This window comes from Pan troglodytes, chromosome 9, assembly GCF_028858775.2.
Source record: "Pan troglodytes isolate AG18354 chromosome 9, NHGRI_mPanTro3-v2.0_pri, whole genome shotgun sequence".
In the NCBI taxonomy this organism is placed as follows: domain Eukaryota; kingdom Metazoa; phylum Chordata; class Mammalia; order Primates; family Hominidae; genus Pan; species Pan troglodytes.
The window spans coordinates 103,989,269-104,013,562 of NC_072407.2; the positions used below are offsets into that span (position 1 = coordinate 103,989,269).

At 35.3% G+C, this 24,294-nt stretch overlaps 1 protein-coding gene across 6 annotated transcripts in view; it reads left to right on the forward strand.

Moving 5' to 3' along the window:
- Window positions 1-24,294, forward strand: part of CEP126 (centrosomal protein 126) — an 83,551-nt gene that overhangs the window by 18,228 nt on the left and 41,029 nt on the right. For 5 of the 6 annotated variants that reach the window (XR_010147655.1, XM_016921854.4, XM_016921855.4 and 2 more), the window contains exons 3-4: window positions 11,437-11,582; window positions 15,222-15,333. Coding sequence is in view for 3 of the 6 variants with exons in the window: in XM_016921854.4 (XP_016777343.3) it covers window positions 11,437-11,582; window positions 15,222-15,333 (258 nt within the window). In the remaining 3 variants the exon portion in view is untranslated. Of the gene's footprint in view, window positions 1-11,436; window positions 11,583-15,221; window positions 15,334-23,459; window positions 24,142-24,294 lie in introns of those variants that run through there. The other variant, XM_063784452.1, reaches the window with a different exon arrangement.

Here is a 24,294-nt window from a genome sequence, read left to right on the forward strand (position 1 = left end):
TTACAAGAAAAATACCACCTCTTAGCTTTGGAAATCTATCATTCATCATTGCCAAATATTGCTGAGGTGGCGGTTATTTTCTCAATTTCTCAAACATGCTAAGTTTTTTTCTCTCTCAATTCAGGACCTTTGCACACTGTTTCTGCCTAGAGCACTTTTTTTCCCCATTTTTAAAATGATTTGCCCCTGTGTATTTGGAGTTTTTTAGTTTAAACATCTCCAGAGAAATATTCCCTGTTTACCTTATTTAAAGTGGGTTTCCCTGGCTCCCTATCTCAAACTAGAGTTTCTTTACTTCCTAGCACTTATGATAATTAGTAATTCTTTGTTTACTTGGTTTTGTTAGCTTGCCTCACTAAATAATAAATACCTGCCTGAACCGTATCTGTTTTACTTACTGTTATATACCAAACAGATACATTATTAAATAAAAATAATAGATAACTGTTTTTAAAAGTGCTCTGATTATATTTGAAGTTGACATATGGTCAAACATTTATTAAACAATTATTTATTAAGCATCTACCAGGTACAAAGCATTGTGTTAGGAACAGGACTTCCAGAAATTAAAATTTCAGGCTCTGCACTCAGTGAACTTGAAGAGTATGATGGGAAAGACAGACAGTTAAAATGCAATTAATTCTTCCATTCAACAATGCTATTGCATGCTGCTGTGTTCCAAGCCCTATGCTATGTGCTGACACAGACACTGAACTTATGATACTTACAGTCTGACAAGCAATGCAGAAAAGTAAGTAATTACAATTTAGTGAGATAAATCCTATGGTAAGGTTAAGCTTAGGGTTCCATGGGAAAACAAATTCGTGTTATGTGTGGAAGTTGGAGATGGAAGTGCTTTGAAGAAAAAAATTACAGAAAGGTTGTTACATAGTGTATACTCGTTTAAAACCAGGTAGAATCAGGCTGCCTAGTTTAGACTCCCAATTCTTCCACTTAATAGTTATGTGGCCTTGCACAAGTTACTGAACCTTTTTAAGATTCAGGATTTTTGTCTGTAAAATGCTTACCTCAGATAACTGCTGTGGGATAAAACAAGGTAATACATAAAAAATACTTAGCACTTACAGTGCCTGACCATACTAAGCACTTGTAATGAATGATTATTATTTTCACAGGTCACCTTATATGTAATGACAAACTTTACTTTGCCAGCAGCCTTCTCCCAAACTTTCTTTCCATATCAGTCCCTAGCACCCTGATAGTATCCCTCTATCCGAAATATAAACGCCAATCATGTAAATGCTCACATGCACAGTGCTTTTGGGAAGAAAGTAAACATGGAAAACTTTCACCCCCGAGACCCCCCCCCCACCAAAACAATTAAGACTTAAAGCAATTGAAGATATGTGATTATATTAGAAATTGTTCCTAGAACCCCAACTTGAGGAAAACATGGATGAAGTAATTTTTTCGATATGTGATAAGGTCTCTGCTTACAGCTTCTGTTTTTCTCTATGATAAAGGATGTGAGAGGGAGGTGGAAGGTGATATCATGGAAAGTGTGAAGATACTCATAGATACAAAGGACAAGGTATCATCTTCGCTCTTTGTTTTCATTTCTGGCTATTGCTCTCCCTTTTCTCTAAAATACTCCAGCTGTCTTCAAGCACATGCCATCAAAATATACTGCTTATCCCTACTTTTCCTTACTGCAGTCATCTATAGATCCTCTGTGTCATTCCTTGAAAGTTTTAGCAACTTGGCTCTTTTTGTCTCCCTACTATTATTCCAGCGATCATTCTTTGTGATTTTAGTGTCTGCATAGACCATTCATCCAACCTAATGGTCTGTCATTTTCTTGAACTTCACGCATTCAATGGCACATCACCTCAACTATTTCCAGTTACTACTTCACCTCCAAAATCTCAATTTCAGTCATCTCAATCTCTGATCTATATCTCCTATTTTTCCATGCCTCTTCCTCTAGTACCCTGAATTCAACAGTTCTAAGACCCCACCAGGTCCTCCAATCCATTTATCTTGTTACCCTTTTTCTGTTAATCCCATCCCTCATGTTCTCACTTCTGTTCAAACTGAGCTTCACACTCCATAGTCTATCATTATCATTCCCCAGAATATACCCTGAAACCTCTTGCAGTCAATCTCTGCCCTTCATAGCAACCACTGTTATAATTTCTATCATCAGAGTTAATTTTTCATGTTGAGATTCATCCATGTATTAGTTCATTCTTATTGCCCAATGGTATTCCATTGTAAAAATATATCATAATTTATTTAGCCATTCTTATATTGATAGGCATTGGGTTATTCTAATTTGGGACTACTAATAAAGCTGCTGGCGGAAAGATAATTATAGCCAAAATGGTAAAACATGAGAGAATCCATAAGTAGGAAATCTTTTTGTGGATATACATTTTTATTTGTTCTGAGTAAACTAAAAGTAGAATTGGTAAGTCTTAGGGTATGTGTATGTTTAACCATATAAGAAGATGTCAAACAGTTTTCCAAAAGGGCTGACCTTTTTTACACACCCTCCAGCATTGTGCATGTGAGTCCCAGTGGCTTTATAACCTTCCCAGTCAGCCTTTTTAATTTTAGCTATATACTAAGAATAAATTGAGTTTAGTTTGCACTTGCCTGATGTGCCATTCGTAAGTTTTTTAATGAAATATCTATTCAAATATTTTGGCCGTGTTTTAAGTTGGGTTGTTTGTCGTCTTCTTGTTGAATTGTAAGATATATATATAGATATCTATATATATATTCTGGGTACAAGTTCTTTGTCACAGATATATATTGTAAGTATTTTCTTCTAACCTGTGGCTTACCTTTTCATTTATTTAATGAAATCTTTCAAAGAGCAGTTTTACATTGTGATGACGTACAATTATCAATTGTTTGTTCTGTGGTTAGTCTTCTCTAAGACATTTTGTCCACCCCAAGGTCATAACTTCTTGATTTCTTCTGGAAAGTTCATACTTACAGATTTTCAGTCTAGTTTTATCATTCATCTCAAATTATATGTGTGTGGTATGATATAAGGGTTGAGTGGTTTTTTCACATAAGTTTATTTAGTTGCTCCAGCACCATTTGTTGGAAAATAATTTCCTTTCACCATTCAGTGGTCTTGATGCCTTTTTTGAAAATCAATTGAGGGTCTACTTCTGTGCTCTGTATTTTGTTCCATTGGTCTGTTTACTCTTATACTAATACTACATTGACTTGATTATTGTAGCATTATAGCAGGAATTCTCAACAGCAGTACTATTGACATTGTGGATGAGATAATTATTTATTATAGGGGAACTACCATATAGGAATTTTAGGATGAAGTATAGGATGTTTAACAGTACTTGCCTGCTGTCCACTAGATACCAGTAGCACACACCAGCCATGACAATTTAAAATGTCTCTAGACATTGTCAAAGGTCCACTTGAGGGTGAAGGGGCAAAACTCTCCTCAGTTGAGAACCACTTCTTTATCGTGAAATAAGATAGTGTGTAGCCTCTGATTTTGTTTTGATTCAAGATAGTTTTGCTTATTCTAGGTATTTTTACTTTTCCCTATAAATAAATCTGCCTGGTTTTGAGTGGGATTGTGGTGAATTTGTATATCAATTTAGAGAGACTTGATAACAATTCTAATTGCATTAATAAAATTGAGTCTTGCAGTCCATGAAATCCATGAACACAGCTTATCTCTTCTCCTCTTTCCCCCACCCTTTATTTTGGTTTGGGTTTTTTTGGTTTGTTTATTTAATTTCTCTCAGTGGCATTTTCTAGTTTTCAGTACAGAAGTCTTGCATGTCTTTGTTTAATGACTCCTAAATATTTTGTATTTTGTAATGCTTTTATAAATGAATTTATTTAAATTTCATTTCCCATTGTTTGTTGCTTATATGTTGAAATACAAATGATTTTTCTATATTGACCTTGTATTCTAAGAACTTGTTAAATTTTCTCATTAGTTCCAGGAGTTATTTTATATATTCCTGATGATTTTCTAGTTATATAATTATGTCGTCTGCAAATAAAGAGAATTTAATGTTTATCTTTCCAGTCAATATGGCTTTTACTTTTTTGTTGGCCTCAGTGAACTTTCTAGGACTTCCAGTGCAAATGGGGACTAGAAGTAGTATGAGTAACCCTCTTTGCCTTATATCTTTTGGGGGAAGTATTTACTATTTCACCATTAACTATGCTGCTAGCTAGGGAATTTGGGTAGGTGCCCTCTATCAGATTGAAGAAGTTTCCTCTCATTCCTAGTTTGCTGAGAATTTTTATGAATATGCATTGAATACTGTCAAATACTTTTTCTACATCTATTTTGATGATCATATCACTTCCCTCTTTTTTGTCAATATAGTGAGATGCACTAATTTCACATTCCATGGATAACCCTCATTTGGTAATGATATGTTATTTTTATAAATTGCTGGATTTTATTTGCTAATACAGATTGAGTGCTCATTATCTCAAATGCTTGGAACTAGAAGTGTTGTGGATTTTAATTCTTTTTAGACTTTTGGAATATTTGTACATACATAATGAGTTATCTTGGGAATGAGACTCAAGTCTAAGCATGAAATTCATTTATGTTTGATATATACCTTATACACATAGCCTAAAGGTAATTTTATGTAATATTTTTAAATAATTTTGTGCATGAAACAAAGTTTGTGTACATTGAACCATCAAAAAGCAAAGGTGTCATTGTCTCAGTCAACCACGTGGACAATCTGTGGTTGTTTGGTCATCACCACCATTCCTGAGTCTGAATTTATATGTTACTGATAAGCAATCATTTTCTTATACTTATTCACACTTAAGTACTTAAAAGTAAAAAATATGACAGATAACATTAACACATTGAAAAAATAATGTGTTCAAGGTAATGAACCAGTACAGTAGCATCACCGGAATACCTGTATCAGCTGGCAGACAACAGCAATAGCAAGCAAAGGCAGACTTTCAGTCTTCATGTCAGTACTCAAAAGTTTCAAATTTTGTAGCATTTCAGATTTTGGATTTGCTGATTAGAGATGCTTAACCTGTATTTTGTGAAGGATTTTTGTGTAATGTTGATGAGAGATATTGGTCTATAAATTTCTTTGCTTCTAATGTGTTGTCGGGTTTTGGAATCATAGTTATGCTGGCCTTATAAAACATGGTGGGGAGTGTTTTGTTCACCTCTATATTTTGAAAATGGTTGTGTATGATTGTTGTTTCTCTTTTAAACGTTTGACAAAAAAAATTATAATATATCTGAACCTAGAGTTTTTTTGTGGGAAACTTATTAATTATAAATTATTAATGTGTAGAGGTTTTCATATTTTATTTTCTTTTGTGTCAGTTTTGGAAATTAGTTTCTTTTAAGAAATTGGTCCATTTTACCTAAGTTGTTGAATTTATTAGCATAAAGTTGTTTGTAATATTCTCCTATTATTTTTTAAGGCCTGAGGTATTTGTAGTGATACCATGTCTTGCATTCATGATATTATTAATTTTTGTTTTCCCTTTTTTTCTTCATTGCTCTTGCTAGGAGTTTATCAGTTTTATTAACATTTTCCAAAGCAACTTGTCTATGTTTTCTCTTTTTTTTTTTTTTTTTTTTGCTTACTACTTCATCAGTTTATTTTCTTTTTATTAGATTCTTTCTTCTTTAGGATAAATTTGCTCATCTTCTATCTTGTTAAGGTGGAAACTGAAGTCATTGATTTTAAACCTTTCCCCTTTTCTGGTATAGCATTTAAAATTATAAATTTGCTAAGCATGGTGGCTCACACCTGTAATCCCAAAACTTTGGAAAGCCAAGGTAGGAGGATTTCTTGAGGCCAGGAGTCAAGACCAGCCTGGGCAACAAATCAAGACCCCCCCCTTCTCTACAAAAAAATTTAAAATAAAATTATAAATTTTCTTCCAAACACACTTTTAACTGCATTTAACAAATTCAGTATGCTGTATTTTAATTTTTATATCATTCAAAATTTTTTTTACTTCTCTTTAGATTTTTTTCTTTGATCTATGGTTTACTTAGAACTATGTTTTCATTTTTTCTCTAATTTCCAGTTATTTGGAGCTTTTCTAGATATCGTAATTGATTTCTAATGTAAATGTGTTTTGGTCAAAAACATACTCTGTAAGATTTTAATCTTATGAAATTCATTAACATTTCTTTTATGGCTCAACATAAGATTTTTATGATGTACTTGGGAAAAGACTGTGTATTATGATTGTTGAGTATAAATTATTACTGTTCTATAAATATCAACTAGATTGACCCAGTTGATAGTGTTGTTCAAATATTCTATATTCTTACTGATACTTTTTTCCAGTTGTTCTGTTACGAAGAAAGGATGTTAGAATATGCACCTAGGATTGTGGATTTGTCCATTTCTATCTTGAGTTCTGTGTTTGCTTCATGTATTTTGAAGGTCTATTATTGGGTTCATACATCTATATAATTTTTGTGTCTTCCTGATGAATTGACCTTTCTATCATTATGAAATGTTGTCTTTTACCTCTAGTAATACTCCATTTCTTAAAGTCCAATATTAATAACACTCTAATAAATTTGTCTGGTATTAATATACATAGTCAAAAACTTCATCTGATATTAATGTAGTCAAATAAATTTCTCAAGCTTTTCCATTCTTTTGCCTTCAGCCCGTGTATATTTGCAATTGGGTCTTACTTTGTATCCATTCTAGCAAGTGTTAAGTCAGAAACTGTGAAGGGTCTGAGATTTTACCCTACTTGCAAGCTAAAATTTAGTTTACTATGATTTCACTCAGTACCAATGAGATGGTTGTTAATTCATGTTGCCTGTTTTGAAATATTAAACAACAAATAACTTTTTTTCCTTGTTTTCACAAGTGTCTGCCATATGACATAAAGGTTTAGTGTCTTCTTTGATAACTCAGATATGAGATATTACCAAACGACTTCAAATACTTTAATAGGGGAAGGCTTATAAACTCATTATTTAACAAATTCCCCTGAACATCTAGGCAGCCATGGATTTCTCAAACCAACTCTCAGATATACAATGTTGTGTAGAGTTAGCTCCATATCGGCCATATTAAAGGACAGACCATCAAAGCATTTGCCCAGGAAACAAATCTGTAAGTATCACTGAAACATCACTAACATAAGTCAGTAATACATACCAGCTGACTAAGATTCCTTCCTTACCTAACTAGATAAATGTAAATTGTTCTCATTACCAGTGAAGTAGATAGTGCTCTAAAAGAAAAATACAATAGCACAAAAAAAAATCCCTGGAACAGACATCTCTGTTTTAAAAAATGTCATAGGTATAAGTTATTTTATGCAGTTACATGCTGCACTATCAGCCATGAGACATAAAGACGACAGTTGCCTAAGTTGGCAGTTGCAGTGCGCTGATACTCTGAAACTGAATAATGCATGACATAGTGCTGTTTACTAGGAAGATTTTAATATCACAAAACTAATTTCTAAAATCAAAAAAAGTTTTATTCTTCAGAAAAGCATATATAATAAATGCATGTAATCCTTTTAAAATAACATAAAGAAGAAAACAAACAATTTTTGTTCATAAACATTTCTCCCCATCTCTACTAAATAAACGTTAACTGATTTTTAAAATACTGACTTACAGTTATTATTCTGGTCATTTGCTTCTATATAACAAACCACCCTAAAATTTAGTAGCTTATTTATTAAAAATCTGTGTTGAATGGTTGAGCTGGTTTATTCTCCCTTGGAAGTTTCATGCTTTTGCACTCAGATTTGTGCTGTGGTTGGTGTTATCTGAAGATTCCACTTCGTTGGACATCCAAGATGGTTTCTTCAGTCACATGTCTTGTGCTAGGCTGAGAAGGCTACAACAATTGGAACCAAGCCAGTTATCTCTCTCCAGTGCTGTCTGTCCTGTTAGCTAGCTTGGGCTTCTTTTCAGCATGGTGATCTCAAAGTCACTGAAATTCTTATATGGGGTCTGGCTTTTCCTGGAGTGAGCATTCCAGAAGTCCAAGTTGGAAGCTGCAAAATTCTAACATGAGAAGTCACACAGTATCACTTCCATAACATTCTGTTGGTAATAAAGTCACAGGGCCAGACTGATTAAAGGGGAGGTGACTACATAATCATGCTTCATTGGACATTATGTTTGGAGACTGACTATGGCTACCACAGGAGTGCTTGACACGTGATTTTATCTACTTGACACATGATTTTAATCTCAAGAGCATATGAATGTAGAATTTGGAACTTTTTATGTTGACTCTGTCAGCTTCTGCTAAGCAAGCTGTGCCTCCTTCCTCCCAACAGAAAGTAGAATACTCTATTATGACTCTCTATTTAATCGCTTTTGTTTTCTCTGTCTTCAAAGACTACATTAAGTACATTCATATTGCTGGGTAACCATCATCATTATCTGTCTCCAAAACTTCATCTTGCCCAACTGGAATTCTGTACCCATTAAGCACTAACTCCCCATGCTACCCTCCCCACCAGCTGGTAACCCCCATTCTACTTTCTGTCTCTCTGAATTTGAATACTGTAGGTACCTCATTTAAAGTGAAATCATACAACATTTGTCCTTTTGTGAGTGGCTTATTTCACTTAGCAGAATGTTTTCAAGGTTCATTTATGTGTAGCACATGCCAGAATTTTCTTCCTTTTTAAGACTGAAAAAAATTCCATTGTATATATATGCCACATTTTGTTTATCCATTCATCCATTTATGAACAGTTGGGTTGCTTCCACCTTTTGGCTATTATGAATAATGTTACTATGAAAATGGGTATAAAAATATCTGAGTCTCTGTTTTCACTTCTTTGGGACATAGTCCTCAAAGTGAAATTCTTTTATCATGTGGTAATTCTATGTTTAAATTTTTTGAAGAATCAGCATACCAATTTTCACAGCTGCTGCACCATGTTACATTTCCACCAGCAATGCATAAGAATTCCAGTTTCTCTACATCCTTACTAACAGTTCCTATTTTTTATTTAGTTTTGTTTTTTAAATAATAGTCATCCTAATCAGTGTGGTGTGGCATTTCATTGTGGTTTTAATTTGCATTTTCTTAATGATTAATGATGTTGAGCATCTTTTCATGTGTTTGTTCGTATTTGTATATCTTCTTTAGAGAAATTTCTATTCAAGTCTTTTGCCCATATTTTAAAATCAGGTTTTTTTTGATGTGGAGTTGTTGGAGTTCTTGATATCAATCCTTATCAGATATGTGATTGGAAATATTTTCTCTCATTTCCTGTGTGGCCTTTTTACTCTGTTGATGGTGTCCTTGGATCCACAAAAGTTTTTAATTTTGATGAAGTTCAACTTATCTATTTTTGCTTTTGTTTGTGCTTTTAGTGTCATATCAAGAAATTATTGTCAAACTCAATGTCATGAAGCTTTTTCTGTATGTTCTCTTCTGAGTTTTGTTTTAGTCCCTGTATTTGGATATTTGATCCACTTTGGGGTAATTTTTATATGTGCTATAAGGTAAGAGTCCAACTATATTGTTTTGCAGTATCCAGATATCCAACACCATTTTCTGTAAAGATTGTCCTTTTCTCATTAGATGGTTTTGGCATCCTTGTGGAAAATCATTTGGCCATATATAAGAGGGTTTATTTCTGGGCTCTCTATTCTATTCCATTAGTCTGTCTTTATGCTAGTACTACACTGCTTTGATTACCATAAATTTGTAGTAAGTTTTGAAATCAGGAAGGGTGAAACATTCCGTTTGGGGTGGGGTTTTTTTTCAGTTTTATTTTGGCTATTCAGGGTTCCTTGACATTGTATATAAATTTTAAAATGGATTTTGCTATTTCTGCAAAGAAAAAAAAAGTCATTGGAATTTGAAGGGATTGAATAGAATCTGAAGGTAGCTTTGAGTAGTGTTGTCATCTTAACAATATCGTTTTTTAATTCATGAACATGGTAGGTCTTTACATTTATTTGCGTCTTTTTAAAATTCTTTCAGTGATGTTTTACAGTTTTTGGTGTAGAAGTCTTTTGCCTCCTTGGTTAAGTTTATCCCTAGGCATTTTTATGCTATTGTAAATTGAGATTGTTTATTTTCTTTCTGCATTGTTCATTGTTAAGTGTATAGAAATGCAACTGGTTTATATGTGTTGATTTTGTATCCTGCAACTTTGCTGAATTCATTTATTAGTGCTGGTTTTACGTGGAATCTTTAGGGTTTTCTAAATATAAGATTATGTCATCTGGACTAGAGTTAATTTCACTTTTTCCTTTCCAGTCCGGATGCCTTTTTTTTTTTCTTGCCTATTTGCTGTGGCTATAAACTTCTAATATTATGTTGAATCAAATGGTAAAAGCAACTTCTTATCTTGACCTGGGGAGATTCTTGAAGGAGATTGTTTTGGGAGCTAAAAATCTTCTCCCCCACTTCTGGTGCTACATCACTACATTCTACCTATCTCATATGTTGGACCACTTGGAGATCTGTAGTCCTCTATCACCTGAAAGTATATATAGTTCCCTTAATCTGAGCTATTTAGAGTAGAATAATGTTCTAGCCAGGAGAGGTCTTTAGAAAGATGGTTAATAATAACCTATGGCACTAAAAATTCTAAAAGAGTTCTTACCAACCATCTCCTAACCCCATGCATTCTAAGGAGCTCCCTTTGGAGGTTTCTCTACCAGTGATTTGTAGGCTTGCCTTTTCTTTTTTTTTTTTTTTTTTCATTTTCCAGCAAATAATTATTGAATCATACACACACACACACAGTCTTCCAAGGACAAAATCAATTTTTGAGACAGTACAGCTTAAACTAGAGAACATAAATTCAAGTGTCTGGGGGCAATCAGAAATAAATGAAATAAGAAAAGTTAAGAAAAATAGGGAATGGCAGGGATTAGGGGCAGGTGTTTGGAGCTATGTGTGATTAAGAATCCAGATTTGCCAGATCTTCCAAATTTTGAAGAGAAACTGGAAATCCACATTTTTGTGTAAATTTCCTGAATTTTTAGCACAGTTCCAACTTCAAATGACAGCCAATTTTAAACTTGTGGTCCAAAAGAAAAAGAAAAATGTACGGATTTTATTGAATACCTCATAATTTTCAAAGCTACTTCTTTCACTAATGAATTCATTCTTCACATTACAGAAAATGGCATAGCTTCCTTAGAAAAGGCTTTTTCCACAGCACAGTTTGCGAGGTGGGGATAGGTATGCAAACCTGCCAGAAATTAGAAAGGGCTGCATTAGAGAATCTTCTCTTAGTTGCAAAAGACCTGGATACAGTTCTGAAATTACCATTTACAAAGAAATAAGTCTTTGGCAAACATCTGTTTTAAAAAATTTAAAATTTGTTGTTTTTAAATAAAATTTTGAAATATGAAAACATTGTTATATAATAAATGCATCATTTTGAAACTATTTTCTAAACTTACCACCTATTTCTGTTGCCTACTTTGTGTTTTAAATATAGAGCTTTTGAGGAGAAACGAAAAGAACAGGAAGAAAAAGAACACCAAATTAGAGAACAAATACTTCAACAAAGAAAACAGAAGTTTGAAGAAGTTACTGAAAAATTCCAGCGTGCCCATGTTCCTCTTTCACAGCGGAGGAAAGCAGGTGCCTTAATTTCTAGAACAGTATGAGAACATAAATTAAAGTTTTAATCTCATTTGACTTGAGTAGACAATAAAATCATAAATGAAGAAATGAAGTGGAAACAAACTAAAAAGACCAATATGACTTTCGAGTAAAAGCACTTTAACCAAAGAAAAATAGTCAATTGATTTAGGTTTAATTGAGAGAATATTGTTGGCTCTATTACTAAATTCTGAAACTCACAGTTTGATTTGACTTCCAACTGGTTACAATGGTTTGTCCTTTTAAAATTCATTTGGTAAGTAGCTTAGTACAAAGAAAATTTAACATTTGGGTTCAGAAAATTAGTGTCACATTTATTCTAGTATTTTTTAATGGTTTGGTTCAAATTCATATTTGAGAGACTGGCAGAACACAAAGAAAGTCTACAGAGTAATATAATCCAACAAGATAAAAACTTGGAACCAGTTAAGAATTTAAATATGATTATGGTTGGTTCTTTTGTATTATATCTACATTTTTATACCTTAAATAGTAAGACAATTAACAATATGTCAAAGCTTCATAAAGAATAGTGATAAGCAGAAGCTTTATGTATTCAGCAAACATATGGTGTACTGTGTTGTACTTAGCCTTAGGCTAAGCTGAGATATAGAAAAATCTAATTGCATTCTACCATTAAAGATCTCACAGCCTGTTTTGGAGATGAGAGTGGTATAAGCAATGTCAATAACATAATGATAATTGCTATGGTAGCAGAGTGTGTAAAGTGCCATGAGAGCACAGAGGAAAGAACACTAAACCTATGTCAGGACATCAAGGACATCATTCTTGGAAAAATGACTTAAGTCGGATCTTAACAAATGAGCATATTGCAAAGCAAACAGAAAATAAAAGGACATCCCAGGCGAAAGAACAGCTTGTACAAAGAAATTATGTATTTCAGTGTATCTGAAGCATAGGATGGGGAAAAGAAGAAAAATGGATATGAAGCTAGAAAAAATAAGAGGTAGCCAGTTCTCAAAGACCTTTATATGCCATGCCAGGAATTTCATCTTTATGCAAAATACAGTCCACTTACAGTTTTTTTAAACAAGAAAGCAAGCCATTGCTGTGTTAGTAATAAATATTACTGTTAATAAGGGCAGCTAGTAAAACTGCGCTAAATAACAATAGCTTAAACATGATAAGTTTATTTTTCTCCCACATAATACGAAGTCCTGTGGTAGGCAGTCAAGAGCTGGTTTGATGATTATACTGAGCTGAGAGACAGAAGGATCATCTGTCACTCGGCTCAAAAGTCTTTAGTAACACAGTTTATACCCTCACCGTCATGGTCATATGGTAGCTGCTAGAGCTCAACCATCATACCAGTGTTGTAGGCAGGAAGAAAGAACAGGAAAAAAGGGTGTACCTCTGAGATCTCTGCTTGGCAACTTTATTTGCAAGGGAGTCTGAAAAATAGCTTTTTTAATGTGGGTATATTGCTACCCCTAACTATATAGGGTCTGTTACCAAGGAAAAAAGGGAAAATGCATATTAGGTGGGGAACTAGGGGTCTCTGCTATAATTAGATTTGTTAGAAAGATAATTATAGTTACAAGATGGAATATATGTTGAAGTAGAGACTTACTAAAGTAAGTAGACTAGTAGGATACTATTTAAATAATTATGGTAAGAGATGTTAAGCTCCTAAATTAAAGCAGTGCACTGAGTGTAAGAGATAAGATTCATATTCATCCATATCCATATTCATCCTTTTTTTTTTTTTCGAGATGGAGTCTTGCTCTTCTTCGCTACTGTGCCCAGCCAAAGATACTATATTCAAGAGATATAATCACGGCCAGCCGAGGTGGCTTATGCCTGTAATCCCAGCACTTTGGGAGGCCAAGGCAGGCGGATGGTTTAAGAGCTGACAAGTTCAAGACCATCCTGGGCAACATGATGAAACTCAATCTCTACAAACATCACAAAAATTAGCCAGGCATGATAGTTCATGCCTGTAGTCCCAGCTACTCAGGAGGCTGAAGTGGGAGGGTTGCTTGAGCCCAGGAAGCGGAGGTTGCAGTGAGCCAAGATCACACCACTGCACTCCAGCCTGGGCAACAGAGCCAGACCTTATCTCAAAAAAATAAATAAATAAATAGATATAATCAGTAGGATTCAGTTACTAATTTGATTGAAAGTGGTGAAAGAGGCCGGGCGTGGTGGCTCATGCCTGTAATCCCAGCACTTTGGGAGGCTGAGGCGGGTGGACCACCGAGGTTGGGAGTTCGAGACCAGCCTGGCCAACATGGTGAAACCCCATCTCTACTAAAAATACAAAAGTTAGCCAGGCATGGTGGCGGTTGCCTGTAATCCCAACTACTAGGGAGGCTGAGGCAGGAGAATTGCTTAAAAACCCAAGAGGCAAAGGTCGTAGTAAGCAGAGGTCGCACCACTGCACTCCAGCCTGAGCGACAGAGCAAGACTCTCAAAAAAAAAAAAATGGTGGAAGAGAGGCTAGAAGGAGAACAGTGCCTCTATAAATTAGCAGAAAACCTTATTTTAAACATTCAATAAATAATTTTTAAATTATTTATTACTTTGATAGATGCATCCTTTATGATGTGAATATCAGCAGACTATCCTGTAGCTTTGCATTCCTCATGTGTAATCACCAGTTGATTAGGGAAATGGATTGTCTTTAGAGTTTAAGTTTGAGCTAACCCTTACATAATAACATCCTATTTTTGCTTAAACATTTTAAATAAATTACAAACATTGTAATATTGGAAAAGTTTGATGACATGTTGGTGTTTTAAAGGAGAAAAGAGGAAGATAGTTTGGAAGTACCCACGAAGAGCTAAAGCCAGAAATTCACTCACCCTATTTCTAGGCCTTGAGTTATTTATAGTATGTGATATACTATAGATACCATGTATAGATAGTATAGTATATTTATAGTATATGATGGGAGGAAAATGATGTCTCCATTTGAGAGGGTTGTAGGAGAAGACAATATTTAGAGAGAGAAGTAGGGTAAAATAGAGTATGTTGAATACCAAAGTGCACAGTGGAAGGCATTGAGAAAGTGGATATATATAGGACATAGGGTTATATTAAAGGTTGTGCAGGGCAGTATATGGATGAGTGTTCATAATAATGTATGACCTTGAGCAAGTTACTTGCCTTCTCTATGCCTTAGTTTCCTCAGCTGTAAAATTCAAATATACCTCATAGGCCATAGTGAGGGTTAGTTTATGTGCATTAAATGCTTAAAAATAAGGTCTATAACTAAGTGCTCAGGAAATGTTAGTTGGTGTTTTTGTATGTTCCCCTTTTCTTCATAGGAATATTTATAAATTGTGTCATAAATTTATGGCACTATGAGATCAAATATAGGGGAGTTTGCATGCCAGGATGAAGAGCCCAGACATTTCTCAAAGTCTCTTTTTTCCTGATAAATATTCTTAAAATTGGTGATGAAAACTTTGAGGTAACACATTCTCTTTTGGGAATTGAATGTCAAAATTTAAAGTATTTACACTATACTGAAAATATTTTATTTTTACAAAAGTTTTAAAGTAATATTTTATCATTAACCAATTAAATTATATGTAAAGTGACCACTGAAGATAAAGTGATTCTGTACTGTTCGGTCTTTTATTATCTCTTTAGTTTCCCGAAAACCAGTTCCTCCATTAGAAGAGGCCCTCAAACAAATTCAGGAATCCAACTTAAAATCAGAAGTAAACCTTCCCTTTTCCCGTAGACCAACAATAAACTGGAGGTAAGTAATTTATGATCATTGTATACAATTATTACAATAATTGTATAACCATCTAGTTACTGTGCTTGTCAGCTTTTTCATCAGCTACTCCTCACCTGTGTTTTAGAGTTTATTCTTTTATTTTTACAGATTAAATTGAGGTAGAATAGAATGAAAATTGTTCCAAGAATAGGTCAGAATTCCAATTTGTTGTCTTAAAGTCCTTGGTATTAAAAAATACTATGTATGTTAAATAATTTTTGTGGAACATACCATCAAAACACTTTTTAAATATTGATATTGATATTTTGATTAAAATGTTTATATCTTTACTGAGAAGAGAAAATTATGTTGAATTGTAATAAATTTAGGTAAAAAGAGTAATTTTATGGTAGAAATGGGTTTTTCCTCACTGAAAATCTCTCCTGGATGTCTTGAAAAGGCTACAGAGTCTCCTGGTTCTTCTGCAGGATGGCATAAGTGAATCATCTAGAAGTAATAGGATGGACCAATCAACCACTGGGTACCCTCGGACATCCTGTATCTTCCATTTATTTATTCCAAACATTTGTTAATGCTACTACATGTATAGAAGTAGATCAGGCATTATAAGGGGATATGGAGAAGTATATACTATTGTAAAATATAATCCCTAGTGTATAATCTGAAAGATAAGTGAAATAGTGCTTCAGAAATATAGAATAGTGCCAAATGAGTAATTACAATAATATATAAAATTCATTTATATAAATATATCCACAATTCAGACAATAAATTATGTTAATATTTTACCTGTGCATAATGTTATTCCATTTTTAGAATATCTGTGGGCAACAGTTCCCTTGATTAGGACTAAGAACAAGTAAATGTATCCTCTTGATCCTAATTGGAGTTCAGGAAAGACCTCATGGGACAGAGAATTCTTCAGCAAAGCTTTGAAGAAAATAGTAGTTATTTGGAACAAGTGAGTGGATGGCATTTTAGACAGAGAGATGAGCATGTGCAAAAGCCAAGGGCAATCAAAGGCATGATATACTGTAGGAGTAAGAGTATGTGTACATCATAGAATGCAAAATACAGATGGCTTTGCCAGATACAAGATTGGAGAGATAAGTGCATCTGTATGCCAAGAAATATAAACTTTATCTTGAGAGTTTAAGAGGAGTCAATGAATAATTTTAGGCAAATTAGTGATAAGATGAAATTTTCTTTTTAAACATATTATTCCAATCCATTGTGAACAATTGTGGATAATGGATTGAAAGCTGGGGATATTTCAATAAATGTAGAAATTATATAGCCTAGAGCTCAAGAGAAAGACTTAGGCTAAAGGCATTTGAAGCCAAGGTAATGGATATGGTCAACTATGGAGAGTATGTGTGTGATGAGCAGTGAAGAACAGCAACATTTAAGGAAGTGGAAAAAGAAGAGAAGCTTGCAAACAGAATGGCTAGAATGGCTCATATAGGACTAGGAGAGGTCAGTATCATGAAAACTAGGGAAGGATAAATTTTCATGGGAAAAAAATAGTTTACAGAGATCAAATGACTTCTAAAGAATCAGACACATAATGTCTGTCAGTCAGGATCCTGGCAGGGAACAGGAGGCACACTTAAAAGAGGTGACTGAGAGGTTAAGTAAGGGACTATAAAACCAACAAAGGATGGTAAAGCACCCCCAGAACTGACACAAAGTCAGTATTACCAACACAGACCTGAACTGAAAAGAGCTATACTGTAGAAGAAGGAGGCTGGACAGGTCCTGTGGTCCTAGGGAGAGGAATGTAAGCCACTGCTAAAGCAAGCCCAGCGGGGAGGAAGTCAGAGGAATAATTATCAAAAACTCTTTCTTCTGTCACCCTCCTTTCTCCTTCTGGTACCTTCCACTGGCCAAACTCAGCCATAAATCAAAGAGCAAGGGATCATTCAGTCTCTTGGAGCAGAGTCAAGTAGAGAAATGTGGTAAATGAATCTGGAAGGGCAAAGAGAGAATATCCAACACAGAAACAATGGGTCCACTGTATTTCACAACAAAAAAAGTTACTGGCAACTTTTGTCAGACCAATTTTAGTGGAGTGGTGGGGGCAGAAAATAAATTGCAATGAGTTGAAGAGAAATGGAGAGCAAAAAGGATAACAAGTTTAGTTTGACTGTGAAAGTTAGAGAGTGATAGGACAATAGCCAGAAGAGATGTATGGCCAATATATGGCTTTTCCCTTAAAAAAGATCTTATGATGTTTAAATATGAATATTAAAGTGATGAGCAACAGAATCGCAGTCTAGAAAGGTAGAGTAGGATAAAAATGTAAGTCCTTATTCTGTGTTAGACATTGATTAGCATGGGTTACACATGTGAATGAGATATGGTCCTCTGCCTAGCAAGGGTTTGCAATTACATTATAATACTGTTTGTTGGTCTTTACAACATAATACACATGTAATACTGTATAATGGGGGTTGTTACAGAAATACTAGCAAAGTAATAAAGAAGTACAGCATTGAAGGTAGAAGGTAGTCTTAAAGAATGAGTTAAGATTTATCAGAGAAGCATGTGTTGGGTTTTAGGCATGTGCAGTGCTACAGTGTTGTGAAAGGCATAGAACCCTGAGGAAATAGAACTTATTCAGAGTGTCGGGACTACAGGATGTGTTGCTGATGGGACAGGGGATGATCTAGAAATGTAGATTGTGATCAAATGTAAAATGTTTGTATGTCTAGCAAGTGAGTGTGAACTTTATCCTGTAACCAGTGCGGAGCCAATGGAGGTTTTTCAGCAGGGAGTGATAGCATCCTCTTTCTTATTTTAGAAAGATAAATGGTGCAAATGTTGGAGAATAGAGAGGATAGAGAGAAATTGGAGGCAAGGAGACCAGAGAGGAAATTATTGGAATAACCCAAGGGATAGATCCTTACTGCCTAAACCAGAACAGTACTATTTTGTATAGTGAAGAAAGGATGGCTCTGATAATAAAAGGTTTTTAGTAGTGAGAGGATGAGAGAGAAGAAAGAATGAAGATAATGTGCTTTCACAGTGCAGAGAAGTAGCATAAAGAAATAAGAGTTTAAGGATGTTGATCAACTACAAGTATAAGAATTGAAGTATAGGCTGGGCATAGTGGCCCACACCTGTAATTTCAGTGCTTTGGGAGGCTGAGGAAGGAGAATCAATTAAGGCCAGGAGTTCAAGACCAACCTGGACAACAGAGCAAGACCCCATCTCTACACACACCAAAAAAATGTAAAAATTAGCTGGGCATGCTGGCACACACCTGTAGCTCTAGCTACTCGAGGAGATGAGGTAGAAGGATCACTTGAGCCCAGGAGTTGGAGCCACAGTGAGCTATGATCACACCACTGCACTCCAGCCTAGGTAACAAGAGTGAAATCCTGTCTCAAAAGAAAAAGTAGAAGGAGAAGGAAAAAGAAAAGAACAAGAAGATGAGGAAGAGGAGGAGAAAGAAGAGCAAGAAGAATTGGAGAATAGACAGAATAGAAGCAGAAAGAAAAGATATTTTATTAAAAGAATAGATGAGTTTGGTATAGGACAAAGGAAATGAAAAAAAGCAAAAAAATAAAAAGCGACTGATATTTTGAGTCTTGCTGATTAAGGGAATGTGATTAACTTTTTAAAATTCCCTTTGAGCCTTCTGAATTGAGGGGATAAATATCCATGTAGAAATGTGTAAAAATAATTTAACCAAAGATGAGGTGAGAGGCCAAGGCTCTAGAAATAGATTTGAAAGTTATGATTGTATATATTGTTGCTTAATTTTCATGTGTACTTTTGTCCCCACAACCAGATTGTAATATTCTAAAGGACAGTGTCTCAGTCTTACATATGCAGGTATTCCCTATAGTGCTTAATTCAGTACTCATGTTGGAGGTATTCAATAAATACCTTGAATGGAAAAATATCACTGACATGAGTGAACACTTCTCAAAGTGTATAAAAGTGGCCCGAAGTTAGACAGATGAGGAGGGTATTTATCTGAGACAAACACTGGGAGGAAACTTCAACCAGAAGGAATATTAGCATGTGAGAAAGCATAGAATCATAAAAGGCATGTTGTGTTAAGGGAGCTACAAGTAGCACAATTTGGCTAATGTGTACAGTGAGAAGAGAGTTGTGGGCAGATAGGTTGGAAAGGAAGCCGTGAGTTAGATCATGAAGAGCCTCGGTAAGGAGTTTGTTTTAAAAACAATTACTGAAAGATTCGAAGCAAACACAATATTTATAGGTTGGAAATATTGCCAGAATGGAAAAGAAAAGGAGAACACTGAAAGCAGTAAAATCAGGTAAAATGGCACTTTAGTTGATGAAAACAATGACTTCTTGAAAGCTATTTAGAAGGTACAATCAATATGCTTTGGTAACTGTTTAAGACCTGGAGTGATTGGGAAGAATCAAAGATGACTCCAGAGATAAGATTTGGTCAGTGAAAAAGTGGTAAAACCATTTATCAAAATGAGGACTATGAGGTTAAGAGGGTAGATCTCATGTTAAGTGTTCTTACCTTAGTAAAAAACAAAAATGATGAATATGAGGGAAGAATAAATAGGTTTAGGGGAGGAAGTAATTGGAAGGAGAATGACATGTTTGAGTTTGAGACACTTATGAGATATTCAAGAGCCAATTTCTTACAGTAAGAAATCTGGGCCATGAATGTAGACATGACAGTCATCAATGAATGAATAAAGTTAAAGTCATGGCAGTATCTGCCAGTGGTAGTCTTAGATTCAGCTAAACAATCAAACTCCCTTAACTGTACCAGGCTATGTTTGGCTTCAATTAGAGACCAGAAAACACTGCATGCCAACTAGGTAACATTCTTCAATAGGAGGAATCCTTATAGAAGGCCACAAGGCAGTTGAGGGGCTAGTTTTTGCTATGTTTCTACCCTCTACAAGTGACAGCTCAGCTTTAAGCCTTATAATGCTTACATTATCACAATGGGTAGGCATCTACCTATTCTGGATAAGACGCCCCATGTTCTAAACAGGAACAAATGTTTTTGTAATGGCTCCATATGAATTTCTCCCATGGAAGAGATATGTCCAGTAATAAGAATTATCATACTCGAGGAAACTCAAAACTATAGCTTTCTAGCAGATACCTGTGGTTTCTTTGCAGTCCTCTTAGTCCAGATGTGGTTTACCAATGAAGGGCCATTTTCACCATAATCAATGTGCCTTGTAACACAGCTTAAATCCTACTAATTATCCAGAGAAATAGACTTAGAAAGTTAACTCAAAGTTGAATTGGTCCATAGAGAAGGAGAAGATTTTGTTAACCCTTTACTCACACACTAATATAGATAAGGTCACATAGACAGTATAAGTAAGATTACAAAGAAAGTATGGATATAGATAAGAAAAAAAGAAAGTCACATAACTCAAAAATTTTAGCATATAAAGGACAGGCAAAGAAAGAGGAGCTCAAGAAAGAGCCTGAGAAGGAACAACCAGAGAAGTAAGAAAATAAATGGGAAATGTGATGATGCGGAAACCAAGGGAATTAAAATCAAGAAAGATAGTGGTCAAGAAATACCTATTTTTGCAATTACTAGGTAATTAGTTAGCCACAAGCAAAGTAGTACATTGAAGTGATAGAGGTGGAAGCCAGATAACAGTTAGGTTAAGAGACAAGTGGAAGTTGTGGTAGTAATATAATTTACTACCACATTATATGTGGCAATATAATTTTAGAGTACTCTATAGGAAAGCTTGTCTGAAAAGAGATGACAAACAATTAGAGGGAGTCCCGGGATTTATTTAGACTAATTTTAAAAATTCTAAACCAGTTAATGTAGAAGCAATGTACATTTTCTATACAGGGCTTCTTCACTTTCAGGTTTTTTTTTCTATCAGTTGTTATACTTTATGTTAATTGAATTATTTTCCTTTTTTGTTTGTTTGTTTGTTTGTTTGTTTTGAGACAGTCTCACTCTGTCTCCAGGCTGGAGTGCAGTGGTGCAATCTCGGCTCACTGCAACCTCCACCTCCCGGGTTCAAGCAATTCTCCTGCCTCAGCCTCCCAAGTAGCTGGGATTACAGGAACGTACCACCACACCCAGCTAATTTTTGTATTTTTAGTAGAGACTGGGTTTCACCATTTTGGCCAGGAGGGTCTCGATTTCTTGACCTCGTCATCCACCCGCCTCAGCCTCCCAAAGTGCTGGGAATACAGGCATGAGCCACCGCGCCCAGCCAGATATTTTCAATTTTAAAAACTCTTGTAGAATGAAGAAAAGCATAGGCGTTTTTCTTGTTCAACAGTGTGCAGTTGCTTGAAGTCTTAGAAGAGTTAAACTGTCAGAACAACTTTGCTTTCCCTGCAGCAAACATGTATCTATGATTACAGCAAGTCTATGCTAGGATCATTAAATAACACACATCATCTTTGTTTTATGAGAAATGATCTTCATTGTGCATTAGAATACCTAGTTAGTTTTCATGTTATTTTAACATACTATTTTGACTTTGACTTCATGATATCTATATCTATCTGTGTGTGTATGTTTATATATATATATATATATATCACATACATTCTATGTATTTGGAAAACAACAAGTGTATACAATGTATAGTGAGAACACTATGATTTACTTATTAAAAAGTTAGACTTCTCTCCACAGATAACCAATAGTCTTAAGTAATGTATATGAAAGTGCTTTGTAAAATTTGAAATTCTATATAAATATGAGATATTGGAATATTAAGAATCAGGTGTTAGGTTAATGGACATATTTTTATTTATTGAAAATATAATTAAGCTGAAATCATTGATAAACTACTATCACATTAAAAATACATTTTCAGTGGAACGTAAACCTAAATGTGTTAAGAAATAAAGTAATGCCAAGAAATAAGGGGCTTACAAAGAAGCAGAGGTATATCAGTAAGATTATTCTAATGTGGAAAATGTTAGTGGTAGATAAAAATAAGATGTTGGCAATCTGATCATGTAAAAGAGAAAAAAAATATATGATAAAGTGCAGGGCATTTAGTGCTTAAGCCCTAAGATAAATCAGAGAATATGTTCTTATGAACATAGAAGCTGCTTCAGCAAATAGTGAGATATAAGAATATTAATAAGGGAGTAAAGTTAAAAATATAAGAAGTAATTAGTCTTCTGTCACCATCAAATCCTTATCATAAAGCTAATATGCTTGACCATTCTGGAAGGTGTAAGGTAAAAGGGGATATATTGTCTCCCATATTAAATGGTTAAACTTTAATAAAATGATACTGCTAGATATCTATCTCCAATATCCATGTATCTGTGGTGTGGCAGTTGATCCTGAACTACATGCTACACTGAGAAATCTGGCCAGAGCTGAGCAGTTATCTATTGACCTCTATTTGCCCTTTGAACTCATGCTTTAAACCAGATTGTCCAGCCCATATTCCTGTATCTGTATGAGTAAAAGGCTTCTGAGAAGTGAAAATACTCTAAGAGCAAGAAATAAGAAATGGCGAACCTGAGTAAGCTATGTACGTTTTTCAGTACATGTGAGAGGACACTGGTTGATCAAAGGATGATCATGCATGGACCCTATGGACAAGAAAATAACATGACTCAAAAGCCTAGAGGCAGCCCAATAAACCAAAAAAAAATAATCTTAATAAGGCTGTCTCTCTACCTGCCTGTCCAAATGCTTTTCCACCTGTGCAGATCCATTCCTGCCTGTCCAGCTGTCTCCACACCTGACCCCTACTTACCTGATCAACTGTCTCCTCCGCGGGTCCCATTGCGGTCCCACCACTTCCAAATTCTTCCTAGCTACCCAACTGTTTCTCCTGCCCGCCAGCCCCATATACTGCCTATCCATCCATCTGTACCCTCTACTCTTCCAAAGACCTTTGCACCAGTCCCATTACTGCCTTACCCAATTAAATATCATCCTCGTCCTCCAACCCCAGCTACTTCCAGCATTTCTAGCAGTTTCCCTCGTCTACCAGCACCAATTCCTTCTTGCCCACCTGGCCATCTACCCCACGCACCCCAGAGTTCTCCAATCATTCCTGACCCTGAGTCACAGCACAAGTTATTTTACAAAACTTTCAGACCCAAACATTTCCTTCCAGCACAGCATTCTACCGCAGCCACTCTAATGCCTACCCTTGTTCATCGTTCCCTTCCAGCTCCACTGGTTGTTTCCCCAACCCCTTTGGAACCTCTCCCTGTTTTGAAGCCTTCCTGTTTATCCAGTCACCCCCCTTATCCACCAGTCCCCACTCTTTCTTATGTCACTCCGTTGCCTGCACATCCTGCTAGCTTGGATCCTTTTCAGTCAGTCCAGCAATCTGTTCCACAAGCCACAGCATTGTCAAATCAGCCCGAGGCCTTTGCAGATCATCCGCCAGCCTCAGTTCTCTCCCTTGCATCTCCCTGTCATTCTCCATCTTCTTCTTTGCCTTCATCTCCTTCTAATTCCACATCCTTTTCTTCAGCCTGTATACTGTTTTCTTCCTCCTCATCTATTCTTTCCTCTTCTTCGACTTCCTGTTCTACTTCTCCATCCTTACCTCCTTCATCTATCCCTCTTTTTTCCTCTCCTTTGCATTCATCTTCCTCTCCAGGTTTGCCTCCAACTTATTTAGCTTTTCCCTCTCCAGTTTCTCCTGTTTCTTCTTCCTTTATGATTTCCTCTTCCTTTCCCCCTATTCTTCACTCTCCTTCTGTTTCTACCTCCCCATCTCCTTTTATTCCTATCCACCCCTTCAATCCTCCTCATTGGGGGAAGAAAGTAGAGAAGAGAAGAGAAGAAAGTGGAGTAGAGAAGAAAGGAATAGAGAAGAAAGTTGAGACACGACAACTTTAAAGGTAAATAAATTGAGTTTATTAGATATTTTGTAGATATAGCAATATTTTGTTTGGGAAGGGCGACTGAAGGGGAAGGATTATCTAAGAGTAGGAAAGTGTAAAAGGAAGAGACAGAAACATACTCTCAATGTTCAGGAACTTGTATTAAATACC